Here is a 17,687-nt window from a genome sequence, read left to right on the forward strand (position 1 = left end):
AGCAAACACGTATATTGATTGCGGTGCCATTATGGTCGACCTCAGAACTTAATTTATTAAAATGTTACATGTCGAATCAAAATGTAGCTAATAAGTCCTGAGGGATGACCACTTGTTAATGTTAACAGTATACAAACATGGTTTAAAAGAGATTGCATAAAATACTTCATAATTTATAGTTATAAAATGAATAGTAAAAATATTTATAAAAACAAAATTTACTCTAATTTTATTTACAGATGATGGAAGTACCAGAGGCCTTTTAGGATTGCATCTAGAGTGGAGTAGGATAGTATTAGGACGAATATTGCAATGAAAATAGCAAACTTCAGCAGCAAAAATATAAAAAGCTGGTATAATAAAAATAAATTAAGATAAAGTTTAAAATCCTACATGTACAAAAGTGCTCGTACATCAAAATCGTTTAAACGCCATGGTTCGTTATATACAATCCAATTGTTCATCTAGACGGTATTTCTGGCACAGACTGTGCATCTAGCGACTCCTTGGTCAAGGATGTCGTCAAGACCACTGTACACGTTACCCATACCCCACATACCGGGTTGGCTAATATCGGGGTTCTGGGCTAGCCAGTAGTCCAAGTTGTTGATGTAGTATGCGCAAGTACCTCGTCCGAGACACTCAATGAAGGTTGGCAGGTAGAAGTTCTCCAGGCAGGAGCCGGAAGAAGCAAGGTCCTGACCACCACCAGATGTGCCAGATGAAGTTACCTGGGTGAAGTATTTTGTTATCAGTCCAACACAAGGTTGTGGTTTTCGTGGAACAATGTGGTGACCAAAATATTTAATCAAGCAAAACAAATATGCGAAAGGAAGAAAACTAACCATGAGATATGAGTAGCCGGTCCAAAGTTCGTGGAAGTTATTTGGACAATCAGGGGCTGTGTCTTTGAAGGAATGTCTTGCGAGGACGTATTTGGTTCCAACACAGACTCGGCACCTTGAAATATGTGGCACAATCTCGTCAATGCTTGTCATGGGTTTGACGGTGAAGTCAGCCTCGGCGTCAACAGCCAGCCAGAAAGATTTGTCAGTTCGGACACCGTGTCTGCACACATCAGAGCTTGAGCACTGCATGAAAGGCATCAGTTGGAACTCCTCGAGGCAAGATCCTGAAAGTGTTCAATTTTAAGAACGAAGTTTGCAAACTAAAAAGTGCAGGCAATAATCATTGATTGTAGATATTTACGATTTGCTTGAGATTCAACCACGGTTTTAACATGCTTACCGGCGCTTCCAAGATCTTGTGAGAGTCCGTAGCCGTTGCCTTCGAAGAACACAAGAGAGAATCCAGACCACAGAGATTCGTAATCTGTAGGACATTCTGGGGCCTGAATGATATGTTTTTAAAAACCACTGTCCATGGTAGTAAATACCAAACATGTGCAACGAAACCCTCAGAAATTGACAATTGAAGAAACTAAACAAATTTATTATTTGTCATTCTTACTTCGGTAGTTTGAGAATGTCTGACGACGGTATGTGTGTCACAGTTACAAGGATGGTACTCATCAGGTTCACACACTCCCTCAGGACCCTTTTGTCCCTTAGATCCATCATCTCCTTGTTGTCCCTTTTGTCCCTTGATTCCAGCAAGACCCTTTTGACCAGGTTCACCGGCCTCTCCTAAAATTAACCAAAGTTAAAGATTGTATCATTGGCTCATCACCAAAGGGAGAAATTAAGAAATTCAAATTTCTACTGTTTCTATACACGAATAATATTGTAGTTTTAAAACGTTAAATCATGCTGCGGTACGAACCTGAGGGTCCATTATCGCCATCGTTTCCAGGAGCTCCAGTTTCTCCCTTAGCTCCAGTTGCACCGTCATCTCCATCTCGGCCGGGAATTCCATCAACTCCATTCTCAGCGGGGTTTCCATCTACACCGTTGATGCCGTTAGCTCCATCGCTTCCAGGAATACCGGGTTCTCCCTTTATTCCTTGTTGTCCAGCAGGTCCCTAGTGAAACCAGACTATTAAAACAAATGTTTTCTTATTTAAATGTTTGGCAAAGGTGTAGACATGAGTTTTGTAGACATGACGGTAGACATCATTTAAGATCTCAATATGAATAACATATCATTTTAAGGTACGATTTTCTTTATCAACTTACTTCTAATCCACGTTCTCCTTTTTCGGCCAGCTGAGTGTAGTTCAACACTTCGCTAATAAGATTGACCCAAACAACGAATTCTTTAGTTTGTCCACCGGTTTCGGGATCGACAACAATAAGGATGTTTCCGTCTTCTCCCCAATCTCCAACGACACCCTTCTGTCCTCTGGGTCCTGGTGCACCCTGGCAAAATAAAGCCGTCACCATCAAAACGGATTAACATGTTATGAAAAATTGTAAATGACTCAGAATATTAGAATCATAACCACAGGAGAATTTGATTGCTTTTTCACACGATTTATTTGTAATTGACATCACAACTTACAGCATCTCCCTTTTCTCCGTCGGCACCGGCTTCTCCTTTAGCGCCTGCGTCTCCACCGACTCCCTGTTCTCCTTGAGGTCCTTGAGGTCCAAGAGGTCCTTGAACACCCTTGGCTCCAGCATCTCCCTGTGCGCCCTGTTCACCAACGTTTCCTTGGTCTCCAATTGGGCCCTTTTCACCTTGTCGGCCTGGTTCTCCAGCAGCTCCCTTTTCACCATCAATTCCATCAATACCAAGGTTACCTTTGAAAAACAGGCACCATTAGAAATTGACCCCTTGTTTGAATTCCAATTGTGCAATTATACAAAAGCACAATGAGCAGCGTTATAAAGCATTGGTTGGAGTTTCAAATTTAATAAGAGACAAAAATAACTTACCTTGGGTTCCGACACCAGCTTCTCCCTTTTGTCCAACCTCTCCGTCAGCACCAGGCTCTCCAACTGCTCCTTGTGGTCCATCAACTCCAGATTCTCCAGCCTTTCCATCCTGTCCTGTTGCTCCTTGCATACCGGGTTCTCCATCATCTCCCTGTTCGCCTTGAGGTCCAGAAACTCCCTTGTCTCCTACGGCACCTGCTTCACCAGTATCACCAGAATCTCCCTCGGCTCCTAATGGGCCTTGTTCACCCTGTTAATTAGATAATTAGGTAATGGAAACATGTAACTTTTAGGTAGATATTAAACTGACACTCATATTTTTGTTGGCGGAGAATTTGCTTACCGTTTTTAAAGATACTACTATACCTGCTGCTTTCATATACTAATTACTGCTGATTTCACGTGCTAATTAATAATTACACTAATTACACTAAAATGGAAGGGACTCGATACGGCTCTAGCTCCAATTTAAATTTTGGTGTGATCATACTCAGTATGAAGGAATTTTCTGAGATACAGTAAATTTAGTGGAAGCTACAAAACTAACCGGTTCGCCACGGCAGGCTTGTGGTTTTGCACTTTCACCGACAGGACCATCATTCCCATTAGCCCCGGCTACTCCTTCGAATCCCCTGATCCCTTGCTCTCCTGAAGAAAGATCAAGCTGTGAATTTACTATCTTACGTTTAAAAAATATTACAATTACTCGTTATGTATCCGGATTTGGACAATGAGGTATGTCAGGAACTAATAACTGAAACTTACTAAACCTTAAAACCTGACTAAAAATAGATAAAACGTACTGAAACTAATTAAACAGAATAACCGAAACTTACCGGGAATACCGACTGGTCCTTCAATTCCTTCAATGCCCTGAATGCCCTTAGCTCCCTGTAGTCCTTTTGCGCCTTGGTCTCCAGCGTCTCCTTGCTCACCATCAGCTCCATCATTACCAGGCTCTCCCTTGGATCCACTAGCACCTTTTTCTCCTTCAACTCCTTGGTCTCCTTCGTCTCCATTTTCGCCATCAGGACCAGTCTCACCTTGAGCTCCGGCTTCTCCGTTAGGTCCTTGTTCTCCTTGGGCTCCAGCGTCTCCGTCGGTTCCTGGTTGTCCCTTAGCACCAGCTTCTCCCTGAAATAACACGTTTAATACCTCTATGATGCTACCTTGGTTAGATTGATTGGAACTTCTGAGAAAACAGAAACCTTTTAGTTGACAGTGTTCCTAGTATCATAATGTTCTAGAATAAAGTCCTGAATACTAACGAGCTATAAACATGTTAGTAACTCTAACAACCTTGTAAAACAATGATACATTATAAAGTAAACACGCTACCTGTTCGCCCGGTTCTCCGGTGGATCCAGGTTCTCCCTTGGATTCGTGGCCATCTGGACCTTCATCACCCTCTTCTCCATCGGCACCAGCATCACCAGGGTCTCCAACTGCACCCTTAGCTCCCTTGAAACCAGTAGATCCGGGGAATCCGTTCATACCATTTTCTCCTGGTGGACCTTCTTCTCCTTGTTCACCTGGCCGAACGTTTTAATTCAAAAATCACATACGTGCAGCCTATAGAAATGGCTTTTAAGTGAATACCTTAAAGTATATAGTGAACACGAGGGATGAAACACACAGCAGGAATAATGGCAGTCAGAGCGGTGATATATTGTTTTAATACTTTCAGCACTACTATATAACAAATAATTTGAGGAAACCATGTAAATTGTAACCAATTTTAATGCTGTCATGGGGTGGCAAGTACCCATACATCGTGGTCCGGTAGTTTCATTGCGTCATAATATAGTAATATGACTCTTACCCTTGGCTCCAGCCTCTCCGGATGAGCCTTGTGCTCCATCGTCTCCATCTGGGCCTTGCTCTCCCACAGCTCCTTGATCTCCAGTTGGACCCTGGGGTCCTTGTGCTCCAATATCACCAGGTTCTCCTACTGCACCCTTTGCTGCATTTTCACCATCGTCTCCTGAAGGAGATATCTGGTTATCAAAAGTAAAAATATAATAAAAATATATGCGCCCGACATTTTATTGATCATAGTTTTTATACAATTTTTTATCTTTTACCTAGTAATTTAATTGGTTGTCCAACTAACTGTTTTCCACTCGAGACGATGATCGAAAACATCATGAAACATTTTTGAAATTTTCAAATAATTTCCTACTAACCATCAGGTCCCTGAGCACCCTGGGGTCCAAGAGGTCCCTTATCACCCTCAGCTCCTTCATCACCCTGAGGTCCCTGGGCTCCTTTGTCTCCATTGCTTCCGGGTTCTCCTTGATCTCCTTGGTCTCCTTGGTCTCCGACAGATCCAGGATTACCAATTTGTCCCTTTTCTCCTTGATCTCCATCAGGTCCGTTATCTCCTTCACCACCGTCTTCACCAGGGTTACCAGCTTCTCCTTGAGCTCCTTGGTCGCCCTGAACAAGACCAGTTGGGTAAATATTTATAATAGGAACTGAGTGAGTTCGGACAGATAGAATTTAAAAGTAGACAGGAAATTAAAGTAGCTGAATTGAAAACGAAGACACTTCACGTACCCACACTCACAGACGGCTGGCTTCTCAATAGCACAAATTGTTTACATTCTTTATTCTTTTTGTGACGCAGGCAAATTTGTTTATTGCGCGGTTCGCGGTGCTCGTAAATGAAATGGAATAGACTGACACTTTTAAAAGTTACTGTAAGATAACTTACCGCGCTATAAAATAATTAAGTTTATTGTAAAAGAACGAAGTTTGCAAACTAAAAAGTGAAGCCAATCATCATTGTACGTAGATTAGGTTCCAATTTACGATTTGCTTGAGATTCAACCGCAGCTTGTTTATTGTAAGTTTATTGTAAAAGATTTGTGACAGCATTTTAAAATATGTGATGTTGACAAAAGTTTCAAACTCTTTGATGGACGATTCCCTTTTAGTAGGCTTTTTTCACATTTTGGACCATACAATATATAATTAAACAATACACACGCTCACCGCACACTCCTAACATTATTTAGCTATTTAATTTAGTTATGTAGCTAATTTAATTCACAATCATTGAATATAATGATTGTTTTTGTATTGGTCAGCACTCAGCATAATAAGGTTTAAAATCGAATTTGCTTCGGCGTTCAACATATAATTGATACTTTTACAAATGCATAATATATTTGTTAGCTTCTTCCAGTCAGTGATTTTTGTAAAGCATGATTCGAAGTAAAAAAGTTAACCAAAAGCAGGACTGAAAAAGTCTCCGTCAAATTTTTTCTCAGAAAATTCAAAAGGTTCAAGAATTCAAACGTACAGGATACTTATTTACGTTTTATGTAATTTTTGAACTGATGGGACTGTTTACGACATTTTGCAGAAGCATTAAAATTTCACTTTTTGTAAAACAATTTATTCAAATAAAAACTTTATAAGTAAAAGTTATGATACAATTCATTTAGAAAATGAAATCAATTACTACAATAATCAATGATCTAACCATGTTTTCAAACAGCCAATTCATCAAATAAATTACAAAATTAATGGATTTCGTTACTCATTATCCAATATCCACGTTATCCTGCCCCATAACCCTCAGCACCTCATATGTTAGTCACCGCCCAGATTTTTTGCCGTCGATAGAAACCGATTTAACGTTAAGAAGGGAGTCAGGATTAATATCAGGTTATGATTATAAGTTAGGTAAAATGCTAGGATTGTTGTAACAGAAAGAGATTATGGTGGAGTTATTTGGGCAGGACAGTGTTAACCCATGGCTATTAGTATTACCTTGATTCATCTATAAATGTAGTTATACAAAGTTGTACTATCAACAACTTTATTTTAACAACAAATAATTACAACGTACTCCACAGTGACATTGCATTTGAAGGATCGCATACGATTGTTACCTAAAAACATCCTAAACCCAATGTACGTCCCCAGCTATACAATAATACAAAAATAATGTATTCGAAATATTGCAAATATTCCGAACAGTTGGATTATTCCAGTTTTCAAAGTTACAATGATCCTGACTCGTTACGATTGTTGAACCCTATTTTAACAGTAGTTTTGATCTAGAGGAACCTTTTCTTTCGCGATGGTAGTTTCTTGGCGCACACTGCACATCTCGAAAGGCCCTCATTCTGAATTTCGTCCAGTCCGTTGTAAATCCTTCCCATGCCAAACATTCCTGGAATAGGATCCTTCTTGGCAGCGAGCCAGTAATCGAGGTTGTTAACATAATAGGAGCACATACCCCTCCCAACACACTCTATAAAGGATGGAAGGAAGAAGTTCTCCATACAACTGCCAACAGATCCCAGGTCCTGTCCTCCTCCCACACCACCACCTCCAGTTACCATCAGGTAACTGTACCCGGCCCAAAGTCGCTCCCAGTTGGCGGGGCACTCTGGGATCTCGTTACTGTAGCTGTGACGAGCCATGGAGTATTGGGTCCCAGAGCAGACAGCACATCTACTGATGTACGGTAGGATATCCTCCTCTGTCTTCAGGGGAGCCATGGCTTTTATGTCGTCCTGACCGTTGGTAGTCAGCCAGAATGACTTGTCCGTTCTAGAGCCATGCTGGCACACGTTTCGGGAGCCACACTGCAAGAAGGGCATCACTTGGAACTCCTCCATGCAACTGCCAACTCCTCCCAGATCCTGGTTCAAGCCGTAGCCTTGGGATTCGAAGTACACTAAACTATAGCCGCTGTAGAGCTCGACCCAGTTGGGAGGACAGGATGGTACCCGGTCAGTTTGGGAGTGCCTGGCTATGATATGGGTGTCACACGTGCATGGGAACTCCTGGAACCCACAATCACCACCACAGGACCCCGTTCCTCCTGGCTTGCCGTCTCTCCCACCCTCTCCTTTCTGTCCCTTAGACCCGTCAATACCTGATCTTCCTGAGGCTCCCTTCATACCAGGTAGACCGTAGTTACCAGGATTACCAGGATTACCTTGCTTTCCATCTCTTCCTAGCTGGCCGGCTTGTCCAGCGTCTCCCTGGATACCCTGTTTTCCTTCCGGACCTTGAGGTCCAACACGTCCCTGAGGTCCAGCGGGTCCCATTTCACCCTTTTCACCCCTAGCACCTTTTATACGCTCACCAGCCGCAGCACCGTCACCTCCTCCACCATCGCCTTTTCTCACTCCGATGAAAGGATCTTCAGTAGGAGAGGTATCACAAGTAGCCGGACACATACCAGGCTCCCCTTTGTCTCCAAAGCCTCCTTTCATTCCGGCTGGTCCAGGCAGTCCAATTGGTCCAATTTGACCCATTTGACCCTTTTGTCCCTGAAAAATCGTTAGTCAATGTAAATGTGCTTGGTTTGCAACTAATTTAAGGTTTGTAGAAGACGTTGATTTGTAAAAAAGGAAGCTTCAAAAGCACGAAGTAGACTATCTGGAAAGATAGAAAAGTCGCAAAGACGAGTTCGTACCGGAAGACCATTGATACCGTCCACTCCAGGAGCACCATTTGCTCCATCTCTACCAGGATACCCATCGTTGCCGGCATCTCCATCCCGGCCGTTTCTTCCTGGATCACCTTTAGTTCCGATCTCACCAGCTTTACCCTTACTACCAGGCGTTCCTGGAAGTCCTTGTCGGCCTACTCCGTCTTTTCCGCCTTCTCCTTTATATCCTCGAGGTCCTAGACTTCCCTTTTGTCCTTTAATTCCAGGTTGACCCGGCAATCCCTAAAAACCGGTCAGGAATTTATTTAATTGGCATTGTAAGAAGAAACTAAGTTATCTGATCAAAGTTTTCATTCAGTTCTAAGAAATATAATGTCATGGAACGTGTCTATATTTTCTAAAAGAGAAATATAACGAAAACTATAATGTACTTACCACTTTTCCCTCAGGACCTTCAGCGCCATCCGCACCTGGAAGACCTCCTTGTCCAGGATTCCCATCACTCCCAGGGTCACCAACCTCTCCAAGACTTCCCTTTTCACCTCTAAGACCAGCTTTACCCATTTCTCCTTTCTCTCCCTGTGCACCAGGAGGTCCTATAACACCGGGCCCTTCGCTACCTCCTGGAGACCCACGTTCTCCCTTGATACCTTTGAGACCCTGAATACCGGGGAACCCGGGCACACCTGCCTCTCCTTTTCGTCCTCCAGGCCCATCTTTTCCGTCATTACCCTGCTGTCCTGGAGCTCCTTGTTGTCCGAGACTTCCAGTAGGTCCACGAGGTCCGGGTTGTCCGGGACTACCATTTTGTCCATTCCGTCCATCCGCACCTGGATATCCCCTTTCTCCATCAACACCGCCATCACCTTTTGTTCCTTTAGCTCCTGGGACACCGGGAAATCCTGGGTTCCCCTTCATGCCAATGTCTCCTCGAGCACCCTTAGACCCAAGTGCACCGTTACTACCGTCTTTGCCGTTAGACCCAGTTAAACCCTGAGGTCCAGGTTGCCCCGGATTTCCTGGTGGACCAGTTATGCTCTGGCCCGGTAAACCATTTGATCCTTCAGATCCACGATCTCCCTTTGCACCAGCTCGACCATCTTGTCCTCCTATTCCTTTTGGACCCGGAATTCCCGGGATTCCCTGAGGTCCCACGTCACCAGGGGTGCCGTCTTTTCCAGAGGCTCCGGTTGCTCCGTTTACTCCATTCAAACCTTGACCTCCTTTCATACCAGGATCTCCTTTTTGCCCCTGTGGTCCAGCTGCCCCACTACCACCAGTGTCTCCCTTTCGACCGTTAGCTCCGGCTTTTCCATCATTTCCTGGGATTCCAGGTCTACCAGGTTCACCTCCAAGTCCCTTCATTCCCGGTATTCCTGTTAACCCGTTCTCTCCTTTTTTACCAGAGGAACCGTCCATTCCTCGTGGGCCTTGAAGACCCTGGGTCCCATCAGATCCACTATCTCCTTTTTGTCCTTTACCGCCGATGGCTCCTTTTAGCCCATCAGTTCCTGGTTCTCCAGGGACACCACGAGGACCAGGGATGAACACTTCATTCTCTTTCACGTTGCGTCCAGGGACACCCGGTTCACCCTGCAAGTTCAAACACATGAGTCGTAGCTTGGTTAATATCTAAGCTGTGCTTCAAAGAAAGTCCCCGCAAGTGATGCTGCTCACACAGTAACAAAATAACATAACGAATATCATGTCAGTTAAGTTACTGACGAAATTCATCCACAAAAGTAGCGTATCATGATACGAAACATTTTCGAAACAAGAACACGAAACAAACGAAATTCAGCTACATTGGTAACCTATCAAACAAAATTCAGCTACATTGGTAGCCTATCAAACGAATTCAGCTACAGTGGTAGCCTATCAAACGAAATTCGGCTAAATTGGTAGCTTATCAAACGAGTTCAGCTACAGTGGTAGCTTATAAAACAAATTCAGCTACATTGGTAGCCTATCAAACGAAATTCAGCTACATTGGTAGCCTATCAAACGAATTCAGCTACATTGGTAACCTATCAAACGAATTCAGCTACATTGGTAACCTATCAAACGAAATTCAGCTACATTGGAAGCCTATCAAACTATTTCAGCTACATTGGTAGCCGATAAAATAAAAATATTTGCAGTGATAGCCTATCAAATGATATTCGGCTATATAGGCAGCTTTTTTGTATATCTAAGAAATTTTTGCTGTCAAATGCCCATACATGTATTAAAAGCTGCTAATCTACGAAAAAATCTTATTCTAAAATAATTCTTTGACGCACTCAGACTTATTCAGTATTCACGGCACTCAGTATACTGACAATAAGTTAAAATGCTTCACGTAAAACCAACAAACGAATAGGGAGCATTTAAAACACGACCGAAACTTACAGTGGCGCCCTGTTCTCCCTTGATGCTTTCGCCGGCTTCTCCTTTTTCTCCTTGGTCTCCTTGAGGTCCCTGGGGACCTTCAGGTCCCTCGGGTCCCTGTTCTCCTTGGGGTCCTTGGTCTCCTGGGGCACCATCAGCTCCGTTTTGTCCAGGCTGACCTGATTCTCCTTGACCACCTGAAAAGATTAATCATTAGATATCAAGCTTTTAAATAAACTGCACTGTAAGTATCGACATTGTCAATCAAAATGTTTCGACGTGTTCATGACTTCAAAAAAAACTTTATCAATGGTCTTAAAGCAAAAAAACAAAACTTATGATAATTCAGTACATCAATAACACACCTTTTCCTCCGGGAACTCCGGGAAGTCCCTCAGCTCCTTCCTGACCAGGTTCTCCAGGCTCACCAGTCTGTCCAACCTCTCCGGATTCACCAATGTCTCCTTTTTCTCCAGTGGGACCTTGGGGACCTTGTTCTCCTGGACTACCGTCCTGTCCTGGCACACCATTGGAACCTGGGTTTCCATTTTCTCCATTCTTGCCACTCTCACCGGTGGGTCCTTGGTCTCCTTCATCACCAGCATCTCCCTTGGCTCCTTGTTCTCCAACATCTCCGTTATTACCTGCGTCTCCTTGAGGTCCCTTGGAACCTGGAGTTCCTGGTAAACCATCTTGTCCAGAATCTCCCTGAATTCCCGCGGGTCCTTGAGCTCCTTGAGGTCCTTGGTCTCCCTTTTGTCCAATTTCACCAACATCTCCGTTGGCTCCATCGTTACCGTTTTGTCCATCAGATCCGGGGTTTCCAGCGTCTCCCTTAGGTCCCTCCTCACCAACAGCTCCTTGATCTCCCTTAAGTCCTTGAGGTCCCTCATCTCCGTCGACACCATTTAATCCGGGGACACCAGCATCACCTTCAGGTCCATCTTCTCCATTGGCTCCTTGTGCACCCTTATCTCCAGGAGCACCAGGGGGTCCGTTGTTTCCGCTCATGCCTACTTCTCCTTTGGGTCCTTCAGCACCGTCTTGACCGACTTCTCCCTTGGCACCATCCTCACCAGATGCACCATCGGTTCCATCAACACCGTTATCTCCATCAACACCGTTTTCGCCATCACTACCAGTCTCTCCTTTGTCTCCTGCTTCTCCTTGGTTTCCCTTGGCTCCAGCAACTCCGGGAAGACCTACAAAAATGCAACATTGTTTTATCTGCGCATAAATTCAGATACAGAACCATCTTAAATCGAATGATAAACTGGAAAGCGATAACAACTTAAATTGGTTAAATTACAAAGGCAATTATACTTAAAGAATACTGAACGTCAATATTTATTAACCTTCAAGTCCTTGATCTCCCTTTTGTCCCTGATCTCCTGCAGGTCCCTCGGGTCCTTTTAAGCCATCAGCACCATCGTTACCGTCTACACCGTTAGCGCCATCAGCTCCAGGTTCACCTGTGGCTCCATTTTCTCCTTGTTCTCCCTTTGCTCCAGGATTTCCGTCACGGCCGTTAGCTCCATCTGAGCCGTTCTCACCTGGCTCACCAGTAGCTCCAACAGCACCGGCCTCACCTGAAAAAATACGTTAACAACTTTTCTTTCATAGTGTTTAAATTCAAGAAAATACTTGGAAAGAAGCAAGAAAATGTATACTATCGCAAATATAAAATGAATTATTGCGGAGTTTAAAACATACCTTGTGCTCCTTCGTCACCGGGCACTCCATTTTCACCGGGAGCTCCTTTAAGACCAGACACTCCTGGTAATCCAGGGGCACCTCCATCTCCTTTCACTGATGCACCGTCTTGTCCAACGGGACCTTGTTCTCCTTGCTCTCCTTGCTCTCCTACCTCTCCTTGATTTCCCTTGATTCCTTCGAGAGCATCTCCGGGAATACCAGGTTCTCCTTTGCTTCCATCAGCACCGGGGTTACCGTTGGCACCGGGGTTACCTGTAAAGAGTAAATGTTTAGACATTGGGGTCGGCAAAGAACACCTAGATTTGAACGCAACAAAACTCAATTAGTGGCTGTATAGTATATTTTTGTGACTTCTTACCATCAGCTCCCTCAGGTCCCTCTGGGCCCTCTTCTCCCTTGGCGCCCTTCACTCCAGCGATTCCAGGCATGCCCTCTGATCCAGCCTCTCCCTTTTCTCCTTGGGCTCCTGCATCTCCAGGTACACCGTTAGCACCAGCAACACCCTTCTCACCGGCGTCTCCAGCCTCACCAGTTAATCCAACTGCTCCCTCTTCTCCCTTTTCGCCTGTTCACATTATCAGAATGACGTTTACGAATCGGAGTTTTTATTTCGATAATTAAATTTTAGATGAGCAGTGATCTGTAAAAATGTTTTGATAGAGTTTCATGTGATATGTTGGTAAAAGATGTAAGTCTGCCCTTATCTAAATAATAACGAATAGCAACTCACCTTGAGCACCGACCTCTCCAATAACTCCTTTAGGTCCTTCGATGACGTCTAATCTGGTCTCACCAGGGTCACCCTTGGGTCCGTTCTCTCCAGGACTACCAGGAGTTCCATCTTTACCATCATCTCCAGGCTCTCCAGTGTCTCCCTTATCACCAAGAGCTCCGGTAGCACCGGGATCTCCGATTTCTCCTTTAGGCCCTTGGTCTCCGGACGGTCCCCGTTCGCCTTCGTCACCTTGAGGTCCCTCAGGTCCTTCGGGTCCTTGATCACCTTTTTCTCCCTGGGCTCCAACATCACCTTGGTCTCCTTCAACTCCCTTCAATCCAGAAGTACCAGGAATGCCAGTTTCTCCCTTTTGACCAGCTGCTCCGGGTTCTCCAGTGGCTCCATCGTTTCCAGGAACACCAACACCATCCTCGCCAGGCTCACCCTGCTCTCCAATGGCACCTTCAGCTCCATCTGCTCCAGGAATGCCAGGTGCTCCGTCGAGTCCATTATCTCCCTGTTCTCCTTGTTCTCCCTGTTCTCCTTGAGGTCCCTGAGGTCCTGGTTCTCCAGAGGCTCCTTTAGCTCCGGCTACTCCAGGAAGACCATCATCACCATCGTTTCCATTGTTACCAGCTTCTCCTTGGGCACCCTAAAATAAATTATTTTTACTCGTCACGATTATTTTGAAAAATTAATCTTAATGAATGATCAAAGAACTTCTCAAGAAATCCTGAAATAGAATTTGCTCAAAGCTACCCTGGCGAGGTTAGTGAATTTTAGTTGTCCAGAGTTATGTATATTGTTTAGGCCAGAATAAAATATTATTGGATGAATTGTGACAGTTTTCTTGTATACCTTGGCACCAGGAGCTCCAGGCAAACCATCTTGACCAGGTTCACCAGGTTCACCAGCATCACCATCGAGCACATTACCAGGTAGACCAGGTTCACCAGCGGGTCCTTGATCTCCAGGAGTTCCGTCTTGGCCGGGTTCTCCCTACAATGAAACTTCATTAGTTTACTGTAAACTTAATATCAAAGTTTTAAAATTATTCGAACTTCCGCTCTAAAATGATGTTTACGTTCAGTTATGTTGTGAACGTTCACAAATAAAGCTTTTAACTTAAGATCATATTGACGTAAAAGCTCAAAAACTTGTGCTCACCTTAAGTCCGGTAGATCCAGGTTCACCATTAGCTCCGAGTTCTCCGTCGGTACCATTGCAACCATCGAGACCTGGAAGACCGTCTTGTCCATCAATACCGTCTTGTCCATCAGTTCCACGTGGTCCAGAAGGTCCTCGGCTGCCAGGTTCTCCCTAGGTATAAGGCATTATCATACGTGTACTTCACAATGCCTTAATTTTATCAACTTGGCTACTTTGTTATTCGTATGTTTAGTAGGCCTTTTAAACGATAAATTTACAACCAAGTTTCATTGCTAAATATCAACTAAAAGGTTGATTGCGGAATTATCGGGACCTTCAATCCTGGGCATTTAATCAAGAAAGAGGGTTTCTAAAAAAACATATTTAATGTATCAATCACTTACTCGGACTCCCTTCATTCCAGCAAGACCGGGGTTACCCCGTTCTCCCTTGGGTCCAGGTGGGCCATTATCTCCTTGAAGACCAGAGTTTCCGGGTGGACCAGCGGGGCCTTCGGGCCCTTCTGGACCTTGGACTCCCTGGGGACCTTGTCTACCTGAAGGGATTGGTAAGTTTTAGGAGGATTTGTAAACGTTTTCAAAATATTAAAATACATTCATAGTGATTGGTAAGTTATTTGTGGAATTTCAAGGCATAGGTAAGCGCTTGATATGGAACGAATAGCGGCCCAACACCCATACTAACGATAAAATTCTTAAAAGGGTATTCTTAAAAGGGTATAAAAGTATTTCTGTCATAAATATTGACTTTTGATGTGTTTCACTGCTGAATAAGTCGATTATAATTACCTTTCACGAATGTTGTGGGTCTGGAACAGCAACCAGCGGGGTCAGCTTCAGGATCAGCTTCAGCCTCAGCGTCGGCTTCTGCATCAGCTCTAACACACGCTACAAAGAACGCGTACAGGAGAACTACTCCAAGGAATTTTCGAGATGCCATCCTTCAGGGCCTATTATCGCATCCCTATAAGTAGAATGGTAAGTCGATGGTTATTGTAATTTGGCGGGTGTTTTTATTTATTCGAATCGAGTGATTCATGCCAACCACAAAACCATTGTAAGAATGGCACTATTTCGGCTGGAAATACTCCAAGTGGTAGGTAGGACTGAAAGCCTTTACATCTTAAGGAGTATGCACGAAACTTAGAACTAAATAGCAAGCCTTTGGATCGACGGTCTGTGCATGCTAAAAAGTAATAAGTTGAATTAATTTCAGTGATCGTGTGTGCAATGGGTATGTTTACGCGAATCTGTCGTGAAAAAATCCTGCACGCATACAGTGGAAACACAGTCAGATCGAGCTGAAAAGCTTGCTTGATAACAGGCACTCGTTTACCATGAACAGCATCAAACTAAAGAACAGGACATGAAATGAAACTGTATGTAATGGGAAACTTCGTTTGTCAAAAGCAAACGCCCCGAACTATTTAAATCTCAAATCAAGGAGAACCTTTGACGACACTTCTAGGATATTTAAAGAGAAGAGCGTACTTCTCACTCGCTTTGGAGCGTAAACACCAGCATGAAACTACCCGGTTACTAGGTTGGGGCGTCATTCAGATACGGCACCTTACATGATGATGTTTTTAAAATATCATGTTTTAAAAAGTAACCCTTCTTCGTCGTTCGGGTTCCTCAGCAAACATGAAGGCCGACTTGTTGCTTAAAACGAATGATAGAAGGGTTCACAGAGCTGGAATAGTGCAATTACCACTAAAATATTTGAACAATGTGCGACAAAAGATAAGGGGGAGGATGAGGGGAGGAGGGGGAGGAGGAGGAGGAAGAGGAGGAAAGGGAGGAGGAGGTGGAAGGAAGAGGACCTTGTTTAAGGGTTGATATGATGGAAAGTAAAAGATGACGTATCAAACACCGTACTGCCCGGAGTGCGCGTACTGCAAAGGAAGCGGTCCGCAGCAAAGAGAACATTGCTGCAACGGAAACAGATTCAGGGTCACTTTCCAAGGGTACAGCAATCATAAAAATTAGTTTGCGGCAGGCCGCCTGTAATAACAAAGCAGTAAACCTTGCAGTCATTGGATTTTCAGAGTCACGTGACTAATTGCAGAGTCGTGATTGGCTGTAATGTGATAGGGTGATCACCTATAAGCTCCTGATAGCTCCCCCCTACAAACCCGTCTGATTCGTTTATAGTGCTTTCTAAAATTCCCGGGCTAGACAAGATTATGCGAGTTGCAGAGCACGATTGTAGCATAGCTTCTGGAATGCTAGGTGTTGTTGGAAATGCAAGATATTGCAGGGAGGGTATGCAAATAGAGGGGGTTGTGGGGAGGGGCGAAGGAGCAGCAGATCTGTGCGCGCGTGTGTTTGTTGTCAACAAGCTAGCAGATTTTTTATTTAATAAGGATGAAATATTATGAGAGAATGGTACACGTATAGTTTCAGGCACGACACCCGCTATGCAGTAAGCAGACTAAGATCGGGGAGACACGGATAAAATCACGGCTAAGAATAGCCCCCCAGTCTTCTTCCCCCTCCACGAGTAAAAAGAAAACAGGTGAAATCAGCGGGTTCAATTTCAATCTCCGTCCGGTGTAAAACAAATCAGGACAAATTTAGTGAGTGCAGAAGGGTTGCCGTGTGGGTGAGGTGGCGAGGTAAACCAAGCTAACGAGGTTAACTCTCAGTTTTACCTCGCCCCCTGCCATTACAGTTACCAGGGAAACCTACCCAGCTCATTGGTCGAGTAATCCACTTTTACCCTGCTAAGCTGGAGGGAGACGGAACTTGAGTGAAAGGAGGGGGGAGAGAAGGTTGGACAAGGAGGAAGAGGGAGAAGGGGCCCGGATATGAGGAGGGGAAGGAAGGAGAAAAGGAGGAAGTGTAGTGAAGGAAGATGGTCCAGAAATGTGGAATACACAAGGTACCGGTGTATTAGTCGGAGATGAATAGTACGAGCTATAGGAAGTGATGAGCTAAAAGCTGGACCACGCCGTTCAGAAAATTCATAATCTGAGGAATGGGCGGAAATCAAGGATCTTGGTATGCTGACTGCAGGATAAATATGTAAATTCCTGCAGGCGCAAGCCTGCACAGGATCTGCAAGGTGCAGCATTGCTGCGACTCTATTATGTTTTGGAGCTGCTTAATTTGGACCATTTTAATATTTTGAGACCGTTCCCACCCGAAATAAGATCATCAATAAAGTAGAGTACGATTAGTATTCTGGCCAAATTATTATGCGTAATTTCCTTTACTTTATGAATATAAATTAGATCAGCCGAGGAACATTTATTAAAATAACATTAATCAATGGTTATATTTTTAATTTAATTAATCAATGGTGCACACGGCTCACGTCTATTGATAAGGGAACGTTTAAGTAAGATGGATTAAATTATCCGATAGTTCCAAATGTTTTAAATGTGAGTACCTGGCACGATTATCTGTTGCACTTCAAACCTTATTTTGTAGAATACTAATCGATTCAATAACATTAC

At 44.0% G+C, this 17,687-nt stretch overlaps 2 protein-coding genes across 2 annotated transcripts; both read right to left on the reverse strand.

Annotated features, from left to right (window-relative positions):
* Positions 1 to 14: 14 nt before the first annotated feature.
* Positions 15 to 15,194, reverse strand: LOC134825207 (collagen alpha-1(I) chain-like). Its single transcript, XM_063837357.1, has 23 exons — positions 15,016 to 15,194; positions 14,611 to 14,762; positions 14,225 to 14,377; positions 13,916 to 14,056; positions 13,073 to 13,709; positions 12,701 to 12,907; positions 12,340 to 12,594; positions 11,982 to 12,215; positions 10,992 to 11,828; positions 10,648 to 10,823; positions 5,024 to 5,276; positions 4,660 to 4,821; positions 4,176 to 4,369; positions 3,674 to 3,971; positions 3,385 to 3,485; positions 2,838 to 3,087; positions 2,461 to 2,702; positions 2,136 to 2,318; positions 1,783 to 1,981; positions 1,471 to 1,646; positions 1,249 to 1,351; positions 846 to 1,132; positions 15 to 731 (listed from the first exon to the last, which is right to left on the reverse strand). Exons 1-23 carry the CDS (start codon positions 15,164 to 15,166, stop codon positions 465 to 467), a joined length of 5,658 nt encoding a protein of 1,885 aa, XP_063693427.1. The 5' UTR covers positions 15,167 to 15,194; the 3' UTR covers positions 15 to 464.
* On the reverse strand, positions 6,908 to 9,867 carry LOC134825391 (collagen alpha-1(IV) chain-like). Its single transcript, XM_063837569.1, has 3 exons — positions 8,692 to 9,867; positions 8,281 to 8,538; positions 6,908 to 8,134 (listed from the first exon to the last, which is right to left on the reverse strand). Exons 1-3 carry the CDS (start codon positions 9,865 to 9,867, stop codon positions 6,908 to 6,910), a joined length of 2,661 nt encoding a protein of 886 aa, XP_063693639.1.
* Positions 15,195 to 17,687: the final 2,493 nt, after the last annotated feature.

Source organism: Bolinopsis microptera, chromosome 13 (genome assembly GCF_026151205.1).
Source record: "Bolinopsis microptera isolate Bmic1 chromosome 13, MBARI_Bmic_1.0, whole genome shotgun sequence".
NCBI lineage: Eukaryota > Metazoa > Ctenophora > Tentaculata > Lobata > Bolinopsidae > Bolinopsis > Bolinopsis microptera.